A 26,130-nucleotide genomic window follows, 5' to 3' on the forward strand; every position below is an offset into this window, starting at 1 on the left:
CAAATCTCTAGAGGTCACATGCCAGTTGTGGGTGGGGACAGAGGCAAAAGTAGGCAGAGCAATGGATGTACATATTTTGTGCAGCTGGTTGTTTTCTATACTGATCCCCCTCTCTATCATCCATCTAGGTAAGCAAGAAGTATATATCAGAGTTTATGAACACATTCTAGCTAGGCAAAAAGACTCGAAGAAGTTGCAAAGGCCTGTGGGTGAGGAGGGGGTGTAAATTGGGGAGAGTCTGAAGGGCCAGTCTGAAGGCCTAGAGGATTGAATCTGGCCCCTGGGCTGGAGGTTCTCTGCCCTGGATTTGGAACCTCATCCCTGTGCTATGATTAGCATCCAAAAGTTCTTGCTCTGTCTGTGATCCTTTGGAGAAGCAAAGCTACATAAGGAAAATGCATTTCATAGTGTACAGTGTGGATTTACCCCAAAAAACAACACTTGAGTGCTTTGAAAAACTGCTCTTAGAAGAAATGTTGACACACCCACACCTGCCCCACATCCTGACTACTTTCTTACTTCTGATTAATTTGTTGGATTTTGTTTTCCTAGAAATTTGGATAGGCATCCAAATGAGCTAAGTCTCGTCTCAGTCTCTGATATCCTTTTGCTGATATGTCACAAACTCATTCATTTCCCAGAGCAAGGAGAATTTGTCAGTTAACTTGTTGCTGTGACAAATAATGTAATTGTTCCTCATCTGAAAGAAGTTTCAAAGCTCCATTTCACTGTTTTTATTCCTCTACACCACTGGTCACATCCACTAAACCTATTGAATGTCTGTGCCAATAACCTGTTAGATGACTGTACAGTCAGAAGTTCAGCAAAGTGATTAAACTTCCCACAGTAGACAAAGTGTAGCAGAGGTTGTTTTATTTAGTAAACGCAAAATACACTATACACAGTTGCTTTGAGAAGGATTCTCTCTCTGAGCCCAGAGAGGGCTTTCAAAGTCCTTGCTTGAAGTTCTCAGCAAGTCCAAAGTTTCCAAAGTCCTGCAACTTTAGCCTTCTGTTTGTTCTTCACAAGTCTTTCCAGTTCTGTCTCCAACAATCCTTCTCCATAATTATTCACATTTCTCCACCACAGAAAGCTGTAATTGGAGCATCTGATATAGGCCAGCACTTCTTGCCAGTCTGCACAGCAACATAAATAATCAATCAATGAGACAGTCACAAGTACTCTGCAGCTGCAGCCTGGAAAAATAACCCTTTTGGAGAGTTATCACTTATTGAAAATTAACTCATTCCTTGGCAAGCCCCTCCCTTCATTCATAATACTACATCCATAATAACTTCTGATCAGAACTTGTCTTCATAGAAACGGTATTACTTACACTTTAGATGATTCTGGATCCTTATAGTTGCAGGATCACAGTGGCGAGGTCAGGGCGAGAGAGGTAAGGGACCAACTGCTTAGCTTGGCAGAGATGAAAAAATGCCGCCTTTTTATAGCTTTAACCTGTGCCTCCATAGAAAGGGAGGCGTCAAAGATTACACCCAGAAGGCGCTGGCACTAGTTGCGCCCCCACAAGGGATGGGAGTTGGCCCCCCAACCCCATATCGTCTCGACCCAGCCAAAGGACCTCTATCTTTGAAGGATTTAACTTCAGTCAGCTGCCACGTAGAAATCCAGCCACAGCTTCCAAACATCTGAACAGTGTGTCTGAGGCCGAGTCAGGGTGGCCGTCCATCAACATATAAAGCTGGGTGTCATCAGCATACTGATGACAGCCCAAACCAAAATTCCGGACGAGCTGGGCGAGGGGGCACATATAGATGTTAAAAAGCATCAGAGAGAGAATTGCGCCCTGCGGTACTCCACACACCAAGGAGTAGCATGATGACAACCCCCCCCCCCCGTGCCACCCTCTATCCCTGACCAGAGAGGAACGAGCGCAGCCACTGAAGGGCTGCGCCCCGAATCCCCACATTGGGGACATAGTAGATCTATGTTGGAGGCCAGCTATGGTTACAACTTATCAGGTTTGCCCAAAACTGTGGTTTGCAAACCCGTTTCAAATAACGTTTTTGCCCTAATCATAGTTGACTCTAACCATTGTTATCTCCAGTACAGACATTTCATTAACTACAGAGGGTATCATTTGCACAGAGAAGGATTCCTGCGTCTATGCAGCACCTTCCCAGTCTACAAGCCATTCCTGATCTCTACAAAGCTATATTTCATGAAACACAGTCTTCCAAAATACCTTGTAAACACATTGTTTAGCCCTTGACCCTGAAACCCCCAGAGAAAACTTTGTTTTCCATTGAAATTAGCAGTGACTGGCATGCGTGACATTTAAGCTTGAAAAGCGAGGCAAGCTCACAGTGGCGGTAATGATTCTGGGTCCACAGACAAGCCAGAGGAATAAGGAATGGCTTGAAAACAACTTTATCAGAGTCTCTAACACAAATCTGCAACAAACTTGTGCAGCAACTTCTAGGCCTTTGGAACAGCCTGGATCATGTGACCTTAGGACAAGTCACCAAATTACCAACTTCTTAATACTAAAAGACTTCTCTCATTTATAGGCTCTGTTATCACATCTTCCCCTTAATTATTAGACAATAATAAATAAATAAATGACAATTTTGAAACATATGGATTGAAATTACTGATTAAAATGCACTATCCACAGAAAATGAGTTATCTTTGCCAGTTAATTACACTTTGCTAATTCATACTTATTTACAAGTTCTAGAATTTTTATCTTCCTAGTAGAATGCTTCAGTGTTCATCATGGGTCACTATGGGCCCTGCTGTCAAATTCTTCTTGATAGCATCATCTGATAGAAGCTGGAATCAGTACTTTCGGATACATCTGAGGGATATCCTGGTGTGGCTTATATGTTACAATGGTTATGGGACAATAAATTGACCCTGGCTGCGGTGCCAGATAACCAGATTTGCCTCTGGGCCTCATGCCTTTTAGGGGTCAACGGATCAAAATAATACTGATTTGATCTTGAAAGAAAATTACAATCAAGTTTTCTTAGTTGAATGTTATTCCAATAGAGCATATGCACAAGGGCGGGGGGGGGGAGCGAGATTTTGACTGCCATGGGGCCTCCACGGGGTTTAATCCAGCACTGCCTGCCTGTCTGTATTACATAAGACTCTGGATATGGCTGTTCTACAACTGTCCCATTCTGGTCTCAAGTACAGTGGTACCTTGGTTCTCGAACTTAATCCGTTCCAGGAGTCTGTTTGACTCCCAAAACCATTCGAAAACCAAGGCACAGCTTCCAATTGGCAACAGGAGCTTCCTGCAGCCAATCGGAAGCCATGTCGGACTTTCGGCTTCCAAAAAACATTCGCAAACCAGAACACTCACTTCTGGGTTTGTGGCATTCGGGAGCCAATTTGTTCAACAGCTAAGCCATTCAGGAACCAAGATACCACTGTATAAGAACAATTCCTCATGCATACCCTGTCCCCTGATTTAAATTCTGGAACATCACAGGCTGCCTTGTCAAATGATTTTTATTTTTATTTTGTTTCAGTTTTTGGATTCTCTTCATCATCTTGATATGACTGTTGTCGTTAAACTGTAGTAAATAATCAGTTATAGGCAAATAAACTAACATGGTTTCCCATCAGAGTTGCTCAGAGGACCTAAAGAGATAGGTGAGAGCTATTCTGATGGCTTCTATTAACCAAGTGAGTGCCATTCTAACGGCTTCCATTGTCATCAGCTGATCAAAATGGAGTCAGGTTCAGATCCCTGAATCCAAAGCGACAGAGATGGGCACAGTGAGGTGTGAAGTTCAGGTAACATGACTGATCCCGAAGAAGCTGGCAGAGAGTTTTCTTTACTTTGTGAATCTTTTTCCTGAAACAAAACATTACTTTGATGAGACAGCCTGTGACCTTCCACCATTTAAGCCAGAAAACAGGAGAGAGATTCCAAGAGATTCATAGAGCTTAAAGCTAGTATTATCTGTCAGACAGGCTAGCCCTACAAACATACCTTGGTATTCCTTGGTAAGTGGCCAGTACTGATACACAGTAATATTTCACAGGCTGCTAGACCTAGGATGGATGTCACATTCTTGGGTACAATAAGGAACAAATGCCACATTTTACTTTTCTCACCTTCAGCAACCCCGGTTATTATAAATGGCCTCTCCCACATCATGTAAAAATAAAATAAAATAAATGGATAATTTGATCTTACCAGGTTTCTCTTCCTACCCATGTTTATCAGAATTCAGCAGGAGGCCTTACTGCTTTCACTGGCTCCACAGATTCTGACTATCTTCTTTCTCTAACTGTACATCCAGAAAACTGCTTCCAGTATAATTCAGCTGATTCCTCACTCTGCACTTCGGACACCATGCAATGATTCTGGGTCCACAGGCAAATGAGAGGCATGAGGAACGGCTTGAAACTACTTTATTCTGTGGAGCTTCTGAGACAAGCATGTGCAGCAACTTATATTCCTTTGGAAGTGTTTAGATCATGTGACCTTAGGGCAATCCCTCAAATTACCAGTTTCTTAAAACTAAAGGAATATCTATAAATTAAAAACCCTGTCATCATTGCAGTGGCTCATGGATAAAACAACTCTGAACTGTAGATGGCAGTGATGTAACATCGAGAGTGCCTTCCAAGAATTGCTGTACACATTCTGTGTTCAGCAATGCTCCTAATAATTATTTTCCGAGTCTGCAGGAATTTCTTTATTTTAATTAAACTATAAATATTTAAGTTTCGGTTTAAGGGGAGGAAAGAGCTTTAAAAAGGTAATCAAAGTATTTATAATTTTCCTCGGAGAAAAGTACAAATGGGCTTAAGAGAGAGGCGTTAGCAGGAAGACTTTTTTATCTTTATTACTCATGCTTGTTCAAATAGTTCAGTGTCCATTCTTTCCTCTATCTTTAGATTAAGCACTTTATTTTTCGAGATAATTTCCCTGTACTAACAGGAAAACTTCCTACTTGAAAAACTTAATGGGGAAAAATATATAAAGTAAAATTGAATTTCTTTTGTACATGGATTTATCAGCTTCAGTAGCTTAGAGGGAATAACAAGCAAAATATTAACAATATATCTGAAATGAACCCTTCTTTCCCATATTAGATCTTCCTTTTTCACAGGAAAATGCTCGAACTCAAGCTTTGGTGAACCTTAGAAGGGACTGAGGTTCTATTTTATGCCTATTCCCTCACACCCCATGATATGCATATAGTATGCTTAAGAGGCATTCACAATTGAGCATAGAAATCATGATAGAGAAAGCGGTTCTCACTTAATGTGTGGGCTATGTAGGGCCATAGCCTTTTAATTCCTTTATTTTGTACTGGTGTTTGTTTGTGGCTGAACCAAGGTTGGCTTTTCCTTAAAATTAAGTATATGTTTTGCATTGTGGTGGTTTATGCCTATTATTATCAGTTAGCAAAAGTGGTACAGCTTGTTTACAAGGAATTCATGGTGAAAAGCAGGAATAAAACTTTCCTTGACAGAAAAAATGCTGTGGATATATTGCCGTCCATCACCCTCTCAACAAATGTCCAAGAACAGCTGCAGCAGCTTCTCAGCATGGAATGTCAATCTGTAAACACCCAATTTATAGACTGTAAAATGGCTTTCTGCACATAATGGTGTCATATGTATAATAGTATTTTGCAGAGGGAAGTAAACAACTTACAATCAGTGTTAAAGTGACAGATTTATGACTAGACTGTTGAGTTTCTTGCTAATAAAAATAAATTATCAACACCCTCCCAAGTGCAAACAAGTAGAGAAGACGATGTTTTCCCATTTGGAATTATCTTGCATTTGTCAAAAAGATCTGAGGCTTTTAATGCCACATCTAATGAATTAAAATATTGTTAGGTAAGATTACTATTTACAGAATTTATTTAGGAAACTTTCCTGCTTGCTTTATCAGGATTCATGTAGGTTTTCTCAACTTTATATATAACACAGCTCACTTTGATCTAGTGAAATGGTTGCTAGATTTAGGTAATATGAACTTGAGGTGTATATCATTATCTATCTATCTATCTATCTATCTATCATCTATCTATCTATCTAAATAAAATCCCCTCTAGTCCCAGTTGCTCATGGTAGATCAGGAATAAAATCTCCTGTCCTCACTCTCCCACTCAGGCTCAGAACCCAAACCAAAACCACGGCTAGAGATTCTGAAAGTTTTATTAATTCAGTAAAGCCTCCCAGCATGAGTCTACAGGTTACAACTAGGTAAAGCATGGCAGCGTCAAATGATAAATGTCTAGGCTTGGCTAAAATGTTGATCCAACCGCCTGTGCTCTCCTTTTGAAGAGCAGGGTGAGCACAGCTACTTGCATGGTTGACATCATGAGCCTCAGGGGGTGCCTTCCTCCCTCCTCCCCAAAGCCTAGTAAGAGCTTCATTTGGGAAGGAGGTGTGAGGGCTCTGACAGGGTCCTAGAGTCCTCCCAACTTCTTCCCAAAGCCTAGTTAGTGCTTGCCCAGATTTGGGAAGGAGACGGGAGGGCTCTAGGACCCTGTCAGAACCCTCTCACCTCCTTCCCAAAGCCCAGTGCCTCCCTTACCCAGGTTTGGGAAGCCACTGAGAGGGCTGCAGGGATGGGAGTCAAATTTTGACCTTGCACAGGGTGCCAAAACTTTGCTTAGAACTGAGGAGGTGCAAGTGCCTCCAGTGAGCCAGCTTTTTTGCACAGTCCCAGTAAGCTATAGTTAGCTTTACCATCATGTGCGAACTAGGCCAGTGTGGCCTAATAGATGAGATGCTGGAGTCAAACCTGATTGACCTGAGTTTGATTCTCTGCTGAGCTAAGGAGTTACTGACTGTTGTTGAATATGTCAGTGTCTCTCAGTCCTTCATTTATGCAGTTGAAATAATATGCACTTACCTCGGAGGTTTGTTGCATTGTTGAACAAAGATTATACATGGTACATTGAAAGTGGAAGTATTGAAGACCAACAGATACCTTGCAAAAGCCATGAGCTTTTATAAGCAAGAGCCATTCATTAGGTAGATGGTGCAAACTGGATTCCATAATGTACATTTTTAATAATCAAGATAGCAAGGGCACAAACATAGCCTGCAGAATTGTGAAATGGCGGTAGGAATATGTGTTGAAACTCTTTTGTAAAAGTTGGTGATATATTGAATGACAGTCCCCACTGATTAGACGGTTTTGTAAATTGCGCCATATTACAATTTTTGTTCATGGGAGTTATCTTCTGGGACACTCCCTTGGAAATGATGATGGTATAGGTAGGAGTTTTTGTTTGCAAATTTGTGCTCTTCCAGATGGCTCTAGTTATGAGGCCTGGAAAACTTCATGTCAAAGGCAGAGAGGTTCACAATTTGTTTTGTGTGTCCAACAGGGGGTTTAGATCCATTGCTTGAAATTTAGGAAGTTAATTATTTAATAAGTATCTAGTAAAACCTGCCCATTGTTACAAATGGTTGTGCCACTTATTATGCAGGACCATGCTATTCCAAGTGGCTGCTTTGCTACTGCTTGTGACAGACTATCATAGTCACAATCCTGTTATGTGCTCCTCTAGCTGCAAAACAGAAAGCACAAAAATTTCACTAGAAGAAGAAAGCTAAAGTACCAGCTACCTCACGACCTGTGTATGGGAGGCATCAGTCCATATAGGGTGATGGCAAATGTGCTGTATAATAATGCCCAAGTAGTCTCTTTGGTAGGGATGTGGGTGGCACTGTGGATTAAAACACAGAGCCTAGGACTTGCTGATCAGAAGGTCGTCGGTTCGAATCCCCACGACAGGGTGAGCTCCCGTTGCTCGGTCCCTGCTCCTGCCAACCTAGCAGTTCGAAAGCACGTCAGAGTGCAAGTAGATAAATAGGTACCGCTCTGGCAGGAAGGTAAACAGCGTTTCCATGCACTGCTCTGGTTCACCAGAAGCGGCTTAGTCATGCTGGCCACATGACCCAGAAGCTGTACGCTGGCTCCCTCGGCCAGTAAAGTGAGATGAGCGCTACAACCCCAGAGTCGGACACAACTGGACCTAATGGTCAGGGGTTCCTTTACCTTTACTCTCTTTGGAAGAGACCAGAAAGCGTCTGTAGTCCAGTGCGTAAGAGACGTGAAAGGTGACAAAAAGAGCTTGAATCCCACTGCAATATCAAGGAGTTCACACAATGTTTAGAACAGCAGTTCCTAGACTCCCCCGCCCCCGCAAACCACTTGAAAATTGCTGGCAGTCTTGGTAGATTTAAATAGTTTTTTGCCTGTTGTAGGAGTTATAATGTACTGGACCAGGTGCTGTGGGGTTTTTAATTGTATTGTTATTGCTGCTTTTATTTCTTGCATTGCATACCATGGAATCCCAATTGTAATACTGTACAATAAAATGCAGCGTAAGAAATAAAAGGAGCAATAAAAATACAAAAAACACACAATCTATGTAAATATTTAATGTAGACATGCCATGGGCCACCTGAATGAAGGTCGCAGACCCCTGGTGGTCCATAGACCACAGTTTGGGAACCCCTGTTTTAGAACACTGTACTATACAACATATATGCATGTGTCTGTGTGAAAAGAACAAGCTTTTAGAAAGGGAAACTCAAGGACATTGTAGAATGCACACTACAACTGCAAGATCACTGGAGACAGCACTTTATTTAGGTGATAAAGGAGATGGAAAGAGCAGTGCAATATAAATGTGGCCTCTGCAAGGCAATCCCTAGCTTTGAGCTGATGGTGGTGTTGCTGTTGGTAACAATCATTTTGGATGGGGGGGGCAGGGAGGAAGCTAGAACTTAGCTTGTCCACAGCATACATCTACACCCTAATTACATAGGTGCACTTGCAGGCAGAAGAGGGACAAATGCTGTGACTATTAGTCTCCCAGGGACTAGCTTGGAGCACATAATTTTTCCTTCATCCAGTCCTATGGGTAATAGAGACCTGGACTTCCAGCTAAAGAGGCCAGTACTGAGCGGTCTCTTTGTGGAGATGTACGAGAGTAAAACTGTAAGTTGGGATAGCACTGTTGCACTCAGTCCTGCTTGTGGGCTTTGCATAGGCATCCAGTTAGCCACAGTGAGAACAGGATGCTGGACTACATGTGACTTTGGCCTCATCCAGCAGGACTCTTCTTATGTTCTTATGAATAGCGCAGGCTTAACCTGCAAGTTTGATCCTGGCTAGGGGCTCCCAAGAAAAAGTGCTGGGGTGACACACCTGAGACACAGCAGTGGGAGAGCTAATCAGAGATGGTCTGCCTTAGCTAGATAAATGTCTAGCTACTGCTGTCGACTACCCTTGTGGTGTGTATGGCACTGGGGCGCTGGCAGTGAAGATGGCAGGTAGCCTCTTCTCTCCCTGAGAGATGCCTGGTTAGCTGTGGAGAGACAAGAGAAACATAGAAATAGTGGTGAATAATGGGCAGCAGCTGCAACAAATACTACACGCAATTAGGTGCTTGTCAAATGAGTGATTGAGAGAAAGGATGCTCTTTTTGAATGTTTTGCCTGTTCACATGTCCAACTCTTTGCTCTCATAATAGGTGCATGGACCTGATAGTCCCTCATTTGTCTACATTTGAGAGGTTTGCCAATTTGGGAAGACAATGCTAACATGAAGGCAATACTTGTCCAAAGTTAGGAATAGCAGTGCAGTACCGTCTAAGCTTTGTTCTCTTGTCATGTCCGTTGGCTCTGATCCGCTTGGAAGGATGAGTCACAAGTGTTTGGCAGCACTATCAATAGACAAGAGTAGGGTGTTTGATGTTGACTTCCTCAAAAGGGACTGGCAGTGGGTCTGCATAGCCTTTGCAAGCCTATGGTGGAAGCATGCATTTTATTTGGGAGTTTGGGCCCTCCTGAATGTTAACTGCATAGTACGCTGTAGCACAGCTTCCCTTCTTATAGGATGCACTGCTACAACCTGTTGAGTAAAAGCAAGTTCCTGAAACAGTTCTCTTGTATTCCAGGGAGAAGGGAAGACTTGCTATGGGTGTTGGAGTGAACACATTAGGGGGGTTCTCTTGGGTGGGATGGAGAAGATGTGACAATCATACTTTCAGAATGGTCTACCCTTTCCCTTGTTTACCTATCTGTGGGCATCTTGCCCTTGCAGCCTCAGTAGCAGCAAGGGGAGAGGGTTGTTGGTGGAGTCTACATACCTTGTTATAGGACAGATTATACCTAGAGGGGATTCTGTATGCAAACTTGTAGAGTGAATAAGAAGGCTGAGTTACTCAGCATATCTCCAGCAGAGGGTTTCTGTCTTTTAAGATATGCTAATGACCACAAAAGGGACGCGGGTGGCGCTGTGGGTAAAAGCCTCAGCGCCTAGGGCTTGCCGATCGAAAGGTCGGCGGTTCGAATCCCCGCGGCGGGGTGCGCTCCCGTTGTTCGGTCCCAGCACCTGCCAACCTAGCAGTTTGAAAGCACTCCCGGGTGCAAGTAGATAAATAGGGACCGCTTTCTAGCGGGAAGGTAAACGGCGTTCCGTGTGCGGCTCTGGCTCGCCAGAGCAGCGATGTCACGCTGGCCACGTGACCCGGAAGTGTCTCCGGACAGCGCTGGCCCCCGGCCTCTTGAGTGAGATGGGCGCACAACCCCAGAGTCTGGCAAGACTGGCCCGTACGGGCAGGGGTACCTTTACCTTTACCTTTAATGACCACAAATGGCTTGAACTGCAGTAGTTGCAACTGGCTGTCAGAGAATTGAACTTAGGCTGTGCTGCTGTTGGACAGTTTGACTGGGTTTAAAATAAAAAAGTGAAGAAGGTATTTGCATGTCCAGAGTAATCATGCACCACGGTATGCATACCTAACAAGAGTGTCCCAATATAAATCAAGGTCAGCAAATGCAAACTAGAGCACTCTTGCCTTGGCTGTCCTTTTCCCAGGTAAAATGAGGATAACTGAAATCAAGATGTTATAAGGGATACAAAAAACAATAGTAAGGCTGAGCTCCTTAAGAACAGCCCTTGTTTTATTTTGTCCTCCTAGCTATTGGGATTGTTGTGCTTTTTCACAAAGAGTTGCATGGTCTTTCCCCATGCTAGTCTGCTCAATCACTGAGATCTTCACCTGAGATTTTATTCTGGTTGCTCCTGCTTTTTGAGGTAGAGCGAATGGTGAGCCTTTTTGGTGGTGGCACCCCACCTTTTGGAATGTCCTCACCAGGGAGGCTCACCTGGTGCCTTTCTTGACAGGCCTTCCATACACTCCATACTTTTTAAGCCACCACCTTTTACCTATTACATTTTATCTTTTTAAAAATCTGCTGTTAGGTTGTTAGTAAAACATTATTCAGTTGTTGCATTTTTGCTTTAAATCTTATCTGCCCTGGCGCACTCGGATGCTGAAGGTGTAGCTTATAAATTTAACACATGTTTTTCCCATCAGCAAAGTTCCTGCTTGTGCTTTCGTATGCTTGGCATCTATAGACATGGGAGCACTGCACTACAGCCCCATGTCACACATCTAGATAAGTACATGTTCTTTTGCTGCAGGGATTTATATACTCTAGTCTAGGTGCTGTGCCGCTTGTTGGAATCTTATGCTCAAACAAGTGCATGGAGGTGAAGATTCAGTGAGTCAGTGCGTGTGTTGTTACTCACACTGCCTCTTACTGGCCTGATGTTACACTGGCATCAGAGGGGCAGGAACGTCGGATCCCTGAGTGAACATAGGATGCCAGCTCCTCCCTGCCCTGCCCAAACTCCAAACATTCCTCTCCTCTTCATAGTGCTGCCAATCTAGTGGGTTGGGGTTTTTTTTGCAAATGGTGGTTTATGACCAGTGCAGTGGTACTGCAATGTGTGTTTGAATTCACTGCACCAGCTTACTGTTTTTTGCTGGCCAAGGGGATTTGTCTTATCCGGCCCAACAGGGATAGGAGTTTTCTGCCTGTGTAATATGATGAAACCATAGCATGCATTCATCAAGGTTGCTTAATCAAGACAAAAATATTTGATTCCTACCCACCTCTCCCACATTAATCCCTCATAAATCTGTTTTCTTTTGAATGAAAAACTAGTCTTTCCCATAATAACCAGAATTCATCATTTATGTCACTGCTCCCTCCCACCCCCACCCCCGTTAATGCATCGGTCTTCTTTTAAATTTATAGCATATGCCCTCAGACATCCTCTGATGATTAATCTCCTTACCCAAGCAAGGCCAATTGCAATCCATTTTTAAATGGACTTTCTGTTCCTACATATTGATTGGCAATCATGTAGCAAATTTACATTTGACTTGGCAGTTAATTTATTATTTCCGCAACATTCTACACTCTGAATAATAGAAAACACTGCCAAATAATGTGTCAGCATTGCTGGCTCCCGCAATATTAGCATAAGTCCTTGTCCGCTAATCTACCTTTGCAAAAGGAGGAAAACAGCAGACTTCTGGAAATCTTTAAAATTGGAGCTCTGCTCAGGTGGTCCCACTTAAGAGCCTCTATACCAGAATTTATGATTTTTTGTATCTCACAAGAGCATAAAATGAGAAGAAGAGCCCTGGAAAATCAAACAAAAAGCTAATCTAGTCCCCTTTCCCACAGTAGCCAAACAGATACAGCACATGAAAGCTGTACCCATCCCCTGCTGTTGTTCCCCAGTAGCTGGCATTCAGTGTAGTTTTGCTCATTTCTGATCCTGAAAGTAGCATATAACCATTGCAACTCATAGCCATGGATAGCCATCATGAATTTGTCAAATCCCCCTTTAAAGCCACCTAAGGCAGTAGCCTTCACCATATCTTATAGAATCATAAAATTGTAGAGTTGGAAGGGACCCCAAGGGTCATCTGGTCCAACCTCTTGCAATGTGGGAATCTCAACCAAAGCATCCATGACAGATGGCCACCCAACCTCTGCTTAAAAACCTCCAAGGAAGGAGAGTCTGTAAATAAATTTCTGCAGTACTGAAGTACTTCCTTTCATCTGTCCCAAATCTCCAGTTTCACTGGATGTCATGAACCCAAGTTTTATTTTGACTAGAGCGGGAGAAAAACCTCTATTTACGTTTCTCCATGTCATTTGAAAGTTGAAACGTTTTATAATCCTCCACAGTGCCCTCCCCCATAAACTCTGCACCCTTCTCACATAGGGAAGATGCTTCAGTTCCCTGATAATCTTTGTTGGATTATTTCTCCATCAATTTATTTACTGGATCCGCCATTGCTTTGGTCCCCTGGTTCCCACAGCCGAGATCTCTAGGTGGTTCAGCCTTGGCTAGATTTTGCTCATCCATCTTGTCTGAAAAGCATCCACTATGTACTTTAAAACAGCTGACTTTCCTGGGGTACCTGTACATTTCTGGAGAGTTACCTGTGCTTTCAATTATCATAGCTGGCAACTTTTTCCTTTTTTTAAGGGAAATTCCCTTATTCCAAATAGGATTCCTTGCAAGAAAAGGGAAAAGTTGACAGCTATGTCAATTATGGGTCACAGTGCCTAACCAGGACTGCACGGTAAGGCATCACAGGTTGTATCAATGACTCATGCAGGGTCTACTGCTCTGAGCTTTAGGTTTGATGGCACACAAATAGGATCCATAGCAATCATAGAAAAATCCAAGATTAAAAAAAAGATGGCTTTACAGTAGGTATGGTTCTCAGCACATTTCCTTAAAAAAAATCACCGGTAATTCAAAAGTTAGAATACAGCTTTGTCCACTGCCATAATATCACAGAATGATTACTCCAATCCTCAATCCCACATCACTGTCAATCCCACATCACATCAGGTTGACTAGACATTATCTAGGAGGCTCTTTATTGAAGAAAGGGCTTAATACTTCTTGATAAGAATGGCTTGGGATCATTATTCTACAACAGCTCACCTAAGTTTGCTAAGCGGTGTAGTAGAAAAGATTCCCCAAGCAGTGTTTGCCAAGACACATTAAATGTTTCTTTTGATAAAGAATTTCCTCCTATTGTGTTTGGGTACCTTATCTGCTTTGTGTTTGGCACCCTTGCTGTAAACTGGGGTTGAATGTTAGCTTGCTTGCAGGATGGTTAAAAGGTTGGCTATACAATCATCTGTTGCATGTGACAGTGAGAGTTTAAAGCCCTTCAATTATTTTGCAGCGCATCGTAGGTAGCAGCAGTGCTCACTGTTTTATTAAATAATACCCTTGTGTCTTTAAAAGAGCTGTGTGTTCTACATTCATTTAAATAAAGCTTTCAAATGAACCAAGGCAGGAGTCCTGGGTGAGTCTGTGGATGGAAGACCCTCTAAGGAACCTCACTGGCAGAGTTTGCTGCAGATAGAACTTGGCAATGACTGTCTCTCCCTGGGATATTAGCATACGCTCCGCGCAGCCTTCTGAGCTTTGAGGCAGGGGCAGATGCAGTGTACTGCTTATATAGGCCAGATGCCATTTATCATAAGGGACCGTTCTTTTGGAGCATTCTCAGCTTTCTTTTTGCCCTTCCTTTCCTATTAGTTTGATCTCTGATTTTTATTGCGCTAACTGCCCATCACTTCTGGCTGCAGAGATGAGTTTGACAGTGATCGACAGCATTCTGTCCTTTTGTATTTCCACTGTTTCAGACAATTCCAGATCTCAAAGCAGTGCTGCATTACAAGGTTTGTTTTTTATTTAGTCAAGCAAATAATAAATCAGCAGCATAACACCCCAAGAAAAAGAGAAAGGGTGTGTAGAGTGCTTAGCCATGGCTGTAGAATGCCTCTCACCCTCTGCAATGTAGGAAAACTGTGCTGGTCCCTAGACCCTCCTATACTGAAGTAGGAACAATCCTCACTTACTCAGTAGAGTACAAAGAGGGGACAAATCCACACTGCAGCAGCATAGTGTAGGCTGCAGGTGCCTGGGGCAGGGCAAGTGTTGCCACCATGCAAGGAAGCTGCCTCTGCAGCTTGCTCATGCACTGGAACCCAGCAGCGGTGCTGCCACCGCCTTTCCTTCTTTCTTGCCCCTGGGTCTGGCGCTGGGCCGTCATGCGAGGAACCCAGTTTCAACAAATGTATTTACATGTACTCAAGTCTAATCTGCTCATGCCCCCACACTAGTTGTTGGTGCTTCATGGTTTTAGTCATGCTCATGTTTGGAAGGCTATTGAAGGGTGTGTGCATACACACCACACACAGTCTTTTCTGAGTAGCAATTTGTTTCTTACTCAAAAATGCATTGGACATAGTATGTACCAGCGTTTGTTGCTACCAAGTGCCCCAAAGTCCTAGTAGTTCAGCAAAACGTTGGAAGATGTTTCAGAGGTGTTGAAGCTCTTTTTTAAAAGATCTATGCCGAGCCAAGGTCTCTGCAAACTCAAGCCCAATTAAAGCCTGGTTGGCTGGCTTGGATTTCAGGTCTGGTGTCTATACTTTACAGTGTACCGTATGCTTTGATCGGTCTTCTTCTCCCTTGGCCAAAAATGGTTTTTGGACCTTAGCAGAATAATTACATCCTTCACTATGAGGGATGGCACATGCTGTTTTGCTGCTTGAGGCGAAACGAGAAGTGCCACACTGCCCTGCGGCTGCCGCCAGGGCCACCATCCCTGCCACTCGCACCAGCCACTCTGCCACCTCTGTCAGTGGCAGAGAAGCGGTGCTGACTTAGGGGTGAGATTCCCATTGATTTCAGGTGAGATCTCTTGTGCTTCATAAGATCTAACACGATTTCTCATACTTGAAAGCTGTTCTGTCCTTCCTATTCATATTATCTGATGTTTTTTCTTGCTGCCGATATTTTGCAGTTATAGTTAGAAATTGTATTTTACTTCTGGGCTGAATGTGTGCTTTCATTACTGCTGGCTTTATTAACGGATGGAGGACTTTGGCTATAATACGTTTTTCTTTTCTTGTGATTATTAAAAGTCAGCCTGTGAATGTTTTAAATAAATAAATGAAACCACTAATATTTAACTTCATATGAAAAACAGAGTTGAACTAGGTGCACTTTCAATTGCAGAATTTACACAGAAGTAGACCTATGGTGCAATTCTTCTAATTTATTGTCACCTACGTATGTGGTAGTGAACAACATCTGCAGTTTTTAGCCACTTAACATTTACAGTTTTATTTCTGTAAACTAAAGCACCTCAGGAGGAAACAAAAGCACCTGGGGGGGAAATCCCAAGAAAAGGAACTGATTTTTACAAACTGGGCGGGGTTTTTTACCTTTTCTTTGCCTTGGGCAACTGTCACACCTGCACCATTTATTTAAAGCACTCTTATGTCACTTTAACAGATAGGGAGAATCCTGGGAACTGTAATTTGTTAAGGATGCTGGGAATTTTAGCTCGATGAGGTCAGCATCCTTAATAGACTACAGTTCCCAGGTTTCTTCAGGGGAAGTGGTGTCAATTAAAGTAGTATAGGAGTGTTTTAAATGTATAGTGCAGATGTGACCAATGTTTACCAACTGAAGTAGTAAAAAAAAATTTCCACACTGTTTTCAAGCAATATGCCACACATATGGCTTTATTGGGGGACACTCCACGATGCACTGAATTAGAAAAAAAGACCCTCAACAACTGTCTTATGTCTTAGTTTCTGATTAGTGTAAACAGTAAAAATGTTCTGTGTGGTTTTACAGGCAAAAAATGGTCCAGGGAACCAGATTAAAAAGTGTTCTCCTGAGACAATACAAGTATTTGGGACATTCTACTGCTTCAAGACACAACAGAAGTAAGCTACCCCATAAAACTATCTATGCCATCTGTCCCAGATTGCATGTATAAGTAACTACAATTCTGATACCATAACAATGCTTTTTCCAGTTGATGATAGTACAAGCTGTCAGTTTGGTATTGAAGTACCATTGTGGCACAGAAAACTGTGGGCTAATTTATAAGTGTACAGACTCTTGATTTGCTATCCTGTGATAGAATTTTAATAAGATAAATATTTGTCATGTTGTTTGACAGGTGATGGCAGCATCCAAATCACTTGAGTGAATTAGGTGACAAGTTGTCCTGGTGCGTCAGGTTTTCATTGCTGTCTTTTGGTGCATAAAGATCTTGTATTAAGTGATATTTAAAGAAGACTCATTCTGTTTGACAGTTTAGTGACATGATCTGTGAGCAGGAATAAGAAATGTCATGGTGTCAAGTCAAAGATGAGAAGATTGCTGTAGATATTACCTATTTTAACAGCGCTGAGCAAGTCTGCAACGATGTAGACAAGCGAATTCCATGTTTTATTATAAGATTTCCAGAAGGGTTTTAGGCAAGTTGTATGCATAAAAAGAAAGAAAATTTATGCTCTGTTACTGGGTAACTGATGTGTGATGTTTGTAAGGAAATACCTTACAGGGAATTATGAGAATTCATTTTTTCAAAACAAATAATTTGTGCTTCCTTTATTATTTCTATTGCTGTGATTGTATAACTGTGCGGCATTTAAAATATGAAATGATCTCATCATACAACCTGAGCTGAAATTTACCTTTTGATTGATTTAAAATATTGAAAATATATTGCTTTACTGTTCTAAAACCCTAGTACAGTATAATATTTCATACATAAACTCATCAGACTATGATATAAAGCAGCATTATCCTTTATGTTATGATTATTTGCCTGATTAAAATACATAGGGAAATTGTAGTTTGCAGTTCTTTTGCTAAACTTCTACTTAGCAGAAATTTTGGTTGGCTCTTTATCTGCCCTTTCATTAAATAACTAACAAACCATTAATAATGTTTACACAGGAAATATATATATATATTTCTGAGTTGGGTTCTTAAAAAAAATCATGTGTGCTTTATTCAAGAGAAACATAGTAAATGTTTCTGATTATCTGTTACAGAACTCACATTAAGCTGTGCATTTGCAAAAACAATGAGCACTTTTCAATAAAATATTTACTAGCTTGGCAACCTTTTCTATTTTGAAGATACACTTTGTTTCCGCTTTTAGCAAATTGCTATTCTGGGAGCCTTAAGTAAATAAATAGGCAGCTCTTCATCCTCTTGGTTTACTTCTTTTCTTTTCTTTTTGATGTAACGAAGCAAAATAATTTGTCATTTCCTTAATACTCTCCAAACTAATTCCCAGAACCTGTTAATAAACGTACATCTCTTCCCCACCCTCCAAGCATGCAGTATGTCTACTATCTTCCCACATCTCAAGCATTTGTTACCTACCCTGGGATATAAATGTTTCAGTCTTTTTGGAGTAAAGTATCATCTGAACAAAATTTTTTAAAAGCTTTCCTGAAGATTAAGGCGTATAATTCCTGAAAGAGCTACCTGCCATATGCATCTCTACAGTGGTACCTCAGGTTACATACGCTTCAGGTTACAGACTCTGCTAACCCAGAAATAGTGCTTCAGGTTAAGAACTTTGCTTCAGGATGAGAACAGAAATCGTGCTGCGGCGCAGCAGCAGCAGGAGGCCCCATTAGCTATAGTGGTGCTTCAGGTTAAGAACAGTTTCAGGTTAAGAACGGCCCTCCGGAACGAATTAAGTACTTAACCCGAGATACCACTGTACTTCTTTCCACAAATTCTTCTAAGTCCATATTTTCATCTGCCTTGATAAGAATTCTGCTGCACAGTTAATCTCCTTAGCATATTACAGGTTCTCTCCAGTAAGCATTTATTCTCACAGCTCAGAATTAGCAACTTAAACTTTGATTGAGTCCTTAAAAATCCAGTTTTTCTTAATTTATTTCATGTATGGAGAATAATAACAATTGCTGGTTTTACTGCCATAACGAGGGGTGGGGAATCATATAATTTTCACAATCCTTCACAAAACTCAGTGTAGACAATTTTAAGCTGGATGAGCCAATGATCTGACTCATCATAAGGCAGCTTCCTGTGTTTCTGAAGTCAGAAACTGACGAAAGTGATAAAACTGATAGGACCTTCAAACCATAAACTTTAAATTAAACGCACAAGACCCCAGAAAGGGCTTGATAGTACATTGCCTGTTCAGACAAGTATTCTATTGTTTTAAGAATATTCCATGCAATTCAAAGCATGGAAAAAATGTATTGTAGAGAATCTGACAGCAAGGGTATCCTCTATAAAAAGCACATGAACGAAAAATAGCAATCCCAGAGAAAAGGGCTAGTGTGAAAGCAATCCACGTTATGTTTTCCTTCTCTTTTTCTATCAACAGGAAAGTTTTGAAAGAGATCTCCGTGGGAGACATCAAGCCTAATGAAACAGTTGAGGCAAATCTAGAAGCGCAGTTGCTGTCCAGGCTAGACCACCCAGCCATTGTCAAATTTTATACCAGCTTTGTAGAAGGAGAGAGTTTTTGCATCATCACTGAATACTGTGAGGTGGGACTTCATTTACTTCTGCTGAATGTATATTCCTAAAAAGTGGATGGGGAAATGTGTGCAATATTGCATAGAAATCATTTGGTGGTGGGGTGTTACATGTTGTAGCTTTCATGATGGTCTTCTGCACACCAGGATAGTGCCATCTCTATCATGGATATGCTGGTGACCTGCCAAAAGCCACAGGTTAGGAAACAAGGGTTCACAAGACAATCATTATTGGCTTGGCATAAGAACCTTGGCAACTTCATAATAATTAGCACCACAAATCTTGTGGTTATTAGTTTAGTTTAGTTTGGTTTGGTTTTTTGGCCTTGGACTTAAAAGGAAAGCTTTCATGATAATATTTTGATTTGCGTAGAACATCTGTGTTATTAAAACTATTACAGAAACATGTACTAACCACAGCTTCAGCCCTGAAGCATTTTTCATCAAACTGGAGGGATCTTAGCTCTGTTCAGGTTGATAGCAGTTCCCACCCATTAATTTCAATCTAGTTGCAATTTAATGTTTCTGATTGTAAATTTGCTCCTGCATTTCAGGGTCGAGACCTCGACTTTAACATTCAGCAGTACAAAGAAGCTGGCAAAGTATTTCCTGAAAGCCAGATAGTAGAATGGTTTATACAGTTGTTACTTGGAGTCAACTACATGCATGAAAGGTACAGTCATTTGCTTTGAAATGGTTATAAACGAGCACATTTTGCACCTCTTGCTTGCTAATATTAAAGTGAAAATTAAAATTTGCTGACTAGCCTTTACTTACCTTTGATATAAAATTCTCTTTCGCCGCCTGGAATAGGACTATTAATGTGTGATGGATGGGAGTATATTTTTCAAGTTTTGACTTTTAAGTTCCACGCAGAGTAGTACCGTTCCCAGAATTCTCAGCACCATCATCATTCTTGCAAAACAGGGCAAGAAAATATTTAAATCCCCATGGGTTATTTTAATAGATACTTTTGATCATATGAACTACTAAATTTTCTAAAAATGATTGTTTAATTCTTTAGTGACCGAAACAATGAATTTTTAAACACCTTTTGATGGTTTCAAGGTGACCACTATTTAATAGTACTATCCCGGTCACATGCTGCCAACTCAACAATTTTATTTTTCCATATTCATTTTTTTATTGCATCATCCATTTTTAATTGCGAGCATCTTTAATAATTAATATGTACATTTCAGGTCTTGGATTTCTTGGTGCACGCTGTTATCAGAGAAAGCATAGAAATGCTATTATATGTGCAACTCAAGGTGCTAGTATTGACTATGAGCCCTAAATGGCTTGGGCCATATTTGCAGCCATTCAGTGAGCCAACTAAAAAGAGGGTATACTGCTGAAGAGCAGATGGGCAATTTTAAAACCTGAATTATTCACACACACACACACACAGAGAGAGAGAGAGAGAGAGAGAGAGAGAGAGAGAAGTTCCCAGAGCAACAAAGATTCAGGAGTATCCTGTTCTTCTGGGGTTTAGGATCTGCTGTGAAAGTAGTAAATATCACAGCCTCTTACAGTGTCCATTGTTCCTGTGTCTCCTCTTGGCCCTGATTATTCTTTCTGACAGTGCTCCATTACTGAATCAGAAGTTGGAACCCTATCAGACACACACACACACACACACACACACACACACACAAAACTTTTCAGACTTGTGTTCCGTCTGCTTGTCTCCACTACATGTTGTGCTATAGCAAACTCCAATCTCTATTAACTAGGGCTCACAAAGCTATTGCATTTGTGGGTTGTCCTGTTAATTTCAGTGGAAACGGATCCGTAATGGCAAAGGGCTGCATTTTTATCTGCTGCTCCATTGTGATTAATCCCTGTATGAAATTGGTAGATTATGGTGATTGGCAGCAAAGAAGATACTACTGCACATGTTAAATGTATATATAGATCTTTTCATTCACAGTTTTCACAGGAGCAGTCTTTCTTTTCAAACTATGATTAAAATGCAGTTTCCGGTTGATTTTGTATGGAATATGCTCGGTATTTATTACCCCTGCTATGCAAAAATGTCCAAATGAATCCGAACTTCAATGTCTAAAATCCCTGGTAGAGGACAAGGATCCTGAGATAACACTAAGGGTAGCCAAATTCTGTGCGTTTGCCATAAAACTTAGGGAACAAGCTGTGCTATCATAATGATTAAGGCCTTAAATGATAATTTTAGGTTATATTTTGGTGACTAAGTTTTAATTTATATATTTTTTTAACTGTTGCTATATCTGTATTGTCCCTGTTATACTTAATTGCAAATTCAAATGTATCCCTATCGTGTTTTATGACTTCCTTGATATTGTGTGTGGGCTGGAACTGGTCTGTGACTGAAATAATAAATTCATTCATTCATGTTAGACACACTTTCTTGTAGGGGTTTCTGGTGGCCAATATTTGGAAGTAAATTTGACATGCTGCTCAGTCCTATACATGTTTGCTTAGAAGTATCTCTAGTGATCGTAAATGTGTTCAGTGTCATTTGCACTTCAAAGTTAGGTGATTAGGAGCAAGGAGTACATTTCATATAGTCTAAAAGACTGTAAGATGTGCTATTAACTTTTCTCATCCTACTGAAATAGTTTCATTTCTCTTCATATTCAGGCGAATACTTCACAGAGATTTGAAAGCAAAGAATATTTTTTTGAAAAACAACCTTCTTAAAATTGGTAAGATGTTTTTCAATAGGATTTTATTATTGTGCAACATTTCTGCTTACACAGTGTCATGGAATGATGCTGCATTGGGGGTGCTCCAGGACATCGTAGGAAACTTAAACAGAGACTCCAAGCTGTCCTAGTAGAGCACCAGCAAAAATGGGCCCAGGGCAGATGTCAGATGGGACCCCAGCCAGTAGCCAAGGTTGTTGGGTGCAGGGAGTGCAGAACCTGCCCCTGTCTTCCAAAGCATTTCTCCTGGCCAAGTACACCTGGTATGAGAGCTTCACTGATGAGAAAAGCATCTTGGGACAGGGAGTGGATTCCCCCCACCTTATCTATACCCCTCTTTCCATTTTAAAAATGGTACTTTTCTGTTGCAGTCTATCTTTTTCTGTTGCAGCCCATATTTTTTAAAATGATAAATCTATGCACTAAAATGCTGATTGATTTTTATGAGGACTTCATTGTAAAAATAAATAAATTGCAAACTGATATGGAAGTGTGCAGGACTGAACTTAAGGCTGGTAACATGAGAGTTAGAGAGAAACCAAAAGTGAGAAGATATGCCCATGCCTATGAACTCTCTGAGCTGCACATTTAATTAAAATAGATATAAAATAGCACAGGCTAGAATATGTCATTTAGCTTTGTCCCCCCCCCTTTTTTTCCTTCAAGTAACTATTTCAAAATATTTTTCAAGGGGACTTTGGTGTTTCTCGTCTCTTGATGGGATCCTGTGATTTAGCAACTACTTTTACTGGGACGCCTTTCTACATGAGTCCCGAGGCCCTGCAACACCAGGGTTATGACACAAAATCAGATATCTGGTAAGCAGGCAGCGTTCTGTTTCACGTGAATCTTTCATTTAATCGTCACGATCATGCTGGAGACAGCACTGGCTTCTAGGTTACTTTGTGCTTAGGTTGTGTGCTTATCTCTCTTTTCTCTGAAGAAATGAAATTATGTGAATAAATATGCTTCCATGTTGCTGAAATGTATCTATTGCAGAAATAAATGTATTCAAGGACATGTCCGCTTATCCTTTGAGTGCGGCTGCGTTGCAGACTGGCAAGGCCTGCTGGCACCCTCACCCAACGGGGGCCCTGGTTCCAAGGACTGCCCAGCCGGTGAGGGCAGCTTCAAGTTCATCTCACCGGCTGGCATTTTGGATTCAAGCCTGCCTTCAGATTGGCCTGGGGGCAGGCCTGACAGGGCAGGTAGGCTTCCTTTAGGTCCACTCCTAAGGGGATTTAAAGCAGCCCTGCCATAGCCCCAGCACCTGGTTTTTCATCAGATCCTCACTTCCTGGGGGTTTGATAATTTGAACTATTATTTTCTAACAGTTTTTTAAAAAACTTCCTGCAAAAATTAAAAAAAAATCAGCCTCATAATATTTCATATGTACTTACATGTTTTCTCCTTCCCTCATCCCTTCACTTGGTAGGCTTCAGAGCTTATATCCTGTAAAATCACAGTTTCCCGCAGTTGGTTTCACATACCCTATTAGTTTTATTTTTATATTCATTCTTCCTCTTATTGTTCTTATTTTAAGAAAACGTTTTTTTAAACAGGAGCAAAAACTGGGAGGTACCCAAATGGTTCCGTCTTCAGCCTGCTTTACCTACACATTTGCAAACAGTCTCTCCACCCACGCACCCAAGATTAATCCTGTAGGGAAGTGCAACTTGAATATGGTCATGGCAAGGCGACACTTACTTTATGACCTTCTGTTCTTTTATATCACTTACGTTATACGTTATGAACCCTGTGGAAATGGAAGAACAGGCTTTTCACTGAGATAAAAGTGTGTTTCATTTTCAATAGAAAGGGGCTCATAGTTTTGTATGACCAGGATTAAAGTGCAGCAACATTGCAAGCCCAGACGCTGAATTTAGAATTTTCTTGTCCTTGAATTGCTTTCATTTTATTTATTTTCCTTTCAGGTCCCTAGGATGCATTTTGTATGAGATGTGCTGTTTGGATCATGCATTTACTGGTCACAATTTTTTGTCCATTGTTTTAAAAATTGTGGAAGGTGAAGCACCATCTCTGCCAGCCATCTATCCAAGGGAACTTAATACCTTGCTGCACAGGTGGGTTTTTTTGTTTTTGTTTCAAGCTGGTTTCACCCACAGCGGTTTTATAGTTTGCATGAGAGCAGATTTCATTTCGTATCATTAATATTTCAGCATGCTGAGCAAGGATCCTTCACAGAGGCCATCCGCCGCAGAGATTTTAAGGATTCCATACGTTCGTGATCAATTACAGGTATTTGAAATGAAATGACAGTAGACTTAATAGTTGAGATTGTCACCCACATTGAAAAGAATGAGCCCTATGAAGGACCAAATAAACAGTCACAAGCCTACTTCCACAGGCGTACCACTGAAATATGGGACTTAAATCCAAGTCATTCTGTCTAAGATACTGAACAGAGCATTATGTGTTCAAATGGGGAAGGATATATATTTCATTTCATGTTGTTAGAGTCAGCATAACAGGTGGTATTACTCAGAGTGGACTCACTATTCGACAGTGGAACAGTCTCCCTGAGGAGGTTGTGGACTCCCCTTCCTTGGAGGTTTTTAAGCAGAGGTTGGATGGCCATCTGCCATGGATGCTTTAGCTGAGATTCCTGCATTGCAGGGGCTGGACTAGATGACTCTCAGGGTCATTCCCAGCTCTACAATTCTATGATTCTATGACTTTGATAGGAACTGCATTCAACTTACTTAGTCTGGGTGTGACCCAATATTTTTTTTCCTGCTGGTGCAGGCACTTCAAAAACCAAAGGAGCCAAAATGGTATGCTTTCCATTTGCCTTTATCTTTGTCTTGTAGCACCCAGAAGGAAAGGTGTCAGGATGATTTGTAACCAAGTTTAATTTTGGTACACTGTACCTCTGATAGACTGAGGCTGAATCTTCACACATATATAAAATGCTGGGGGAAAACTTTTTTTAAAAAAAGTTTTAAAAAATATGTTGAGTTTGCCATAGCTCACCATTGCCATCTAGATTCACATTTGCGTATTGCACTTTACAACACACTTAAAACGTTTTATTTGCAGCTGTACAGCTGAGTCCTGAGACTCCATAAATGGATGCCTAAATTGGTCAATCTGGCTGAAGCAGCCTGATAAAATGGAACACACTGTGCGGGTTATGTAAAAGTAGCAAAAAGGCACTGAACACTTCACAGTAATAAAAATAAATGGTTGCAATTATGGCTGCTTTGTTATCTCTTGTAGAACATGAAATGTAAATTCACAAATATGACTCTGAAGGACCCAGCGCTTAATTCTCAGGAAGAAGCCGCTCATATCATTAACGTTGTGTGAGTATGGAATTATTTGGGGGAACGACAGGAGTAGCTAACATGGTGCCCTCCAGATCTTGTGGACCACAACTCCCATCATCCTAGGCCGCAGGCAATGCTGATGGGGGTTGTAATCTAGAGGAGCAAAAAATAGATGAGTTATTCAATCTTATACAGTGGTGCCCCGCAAGACGAATGCCTCGCAAGACGAAAAACTCGCTAGACGAAAGGGTTTTCCGCTTTTTGAGTCGTTCCGCAAGACGAATTTCCCTATGGGCTTGCTTCGCAAGACGAAACGTCTTGCGAGTTCTTGCGAGTTTGTTTCCTTTTTCTTAAAGCCACTAATAGCCGTGCCTCGCAAGACGAAAAAACCGCAAGACGAAGAGACTCGCGGAATGGATTAATTTCGTCTTGCGAGGCACCACTGTATTCACTTACACCTACCTAGGAACAATCCTCACTGAACTCAGTGGGGCTTACTTCTGGGTAGATGTGGATAGGGTTGTGATGTCAATTGCTAACAGTTCACTGGTTATTTGGGGGAAAGAATTGTGCACATTTTTTTTAGGTAACCATTTGTATTCCAAGTGCCCAAACCTTATGAAAATGTAAACTTGTTACTAATGTAAAAGGGTTGTCTACTTTTGCCTTGCAGTTAAACGGGCTATAGATTAGACTGAAAAATGAAATAGGTTCAACACAAATTCAACATGTGTCTGTGTGTGTGTATACACACACACACACACACACACACACACACTTTCCCCATCAAAGTTCTTCTCAAAATCCTGCAGGCATTAACAGCACCATTTATTGTGCTGGTGTGTAAGATGCTGATTTCCAATTACTGTACAAAGGATAATTGTGTGTATTATTTTCAACCAATGTAAATAGCATACTCTGATTTACATAATTCGTGTATTAAGCTG

At 41.2% G+C, this 26,130-nt stretch overlaps 1 protein-coding gene across 5 annotated transcripts in view; it reads left to right on the plus strand.

Annotated features, from left to right (window-relative positions):
• The window catches only part of NEK11 (NIMA related kinase 11), an 83,811-nt gene that overhangs the window by 16,621 nt on the left and 41,060 nt on the right, over positions 1-26,130 (plus strand). For all 5 annotated transcript variants that reach the window (XM_028750068.2, XM_028750064.2, XM_028750063.2 and 2 more), the window contains exons 3-9: positions 19,053-19,218; positions 19,761-19,879; positions 21,829-21,893; positions 22,585-22,711; positions 23,828-23,977; positions 24,074-24,152; positions 25,134-25,219. In XM_028750068.2, the coding sequence (XP_028605901.2) occupies positions 19,053-19,218; positions 19,761-19,879; positions 21,829-21,893; positions 22,585-22,711; positions 23,828-23,977; positions 24,074-24,152; positions 25,134-25,219 (792 nt within the window). The remainder of the gene's footprint in view (positions 1-19,052; positions 19,219-19,760; positions 19,880-21,828; positions 21,894-22,584; positions 22,712-23,827; positions 23,978-24,073; positions 24,153-25,133; positions 25,220-26,130) is intronic.

This window comes from Podarcis muralis, chromosome 12 (genome assembly GCF_964188315.1).
Source record: "Podarcis muralis chromosome 12, rPodMur119.hap1.1, whole genome shotgun sequence".
In the NCBI taxonomy this organism is placed as follows: domain Eukaryota; kingdom Metazoa; phylum Chordata; class Lepidosauria; order Squamata; family Lacertidae; genus Podarcis; species Podarcis muralis.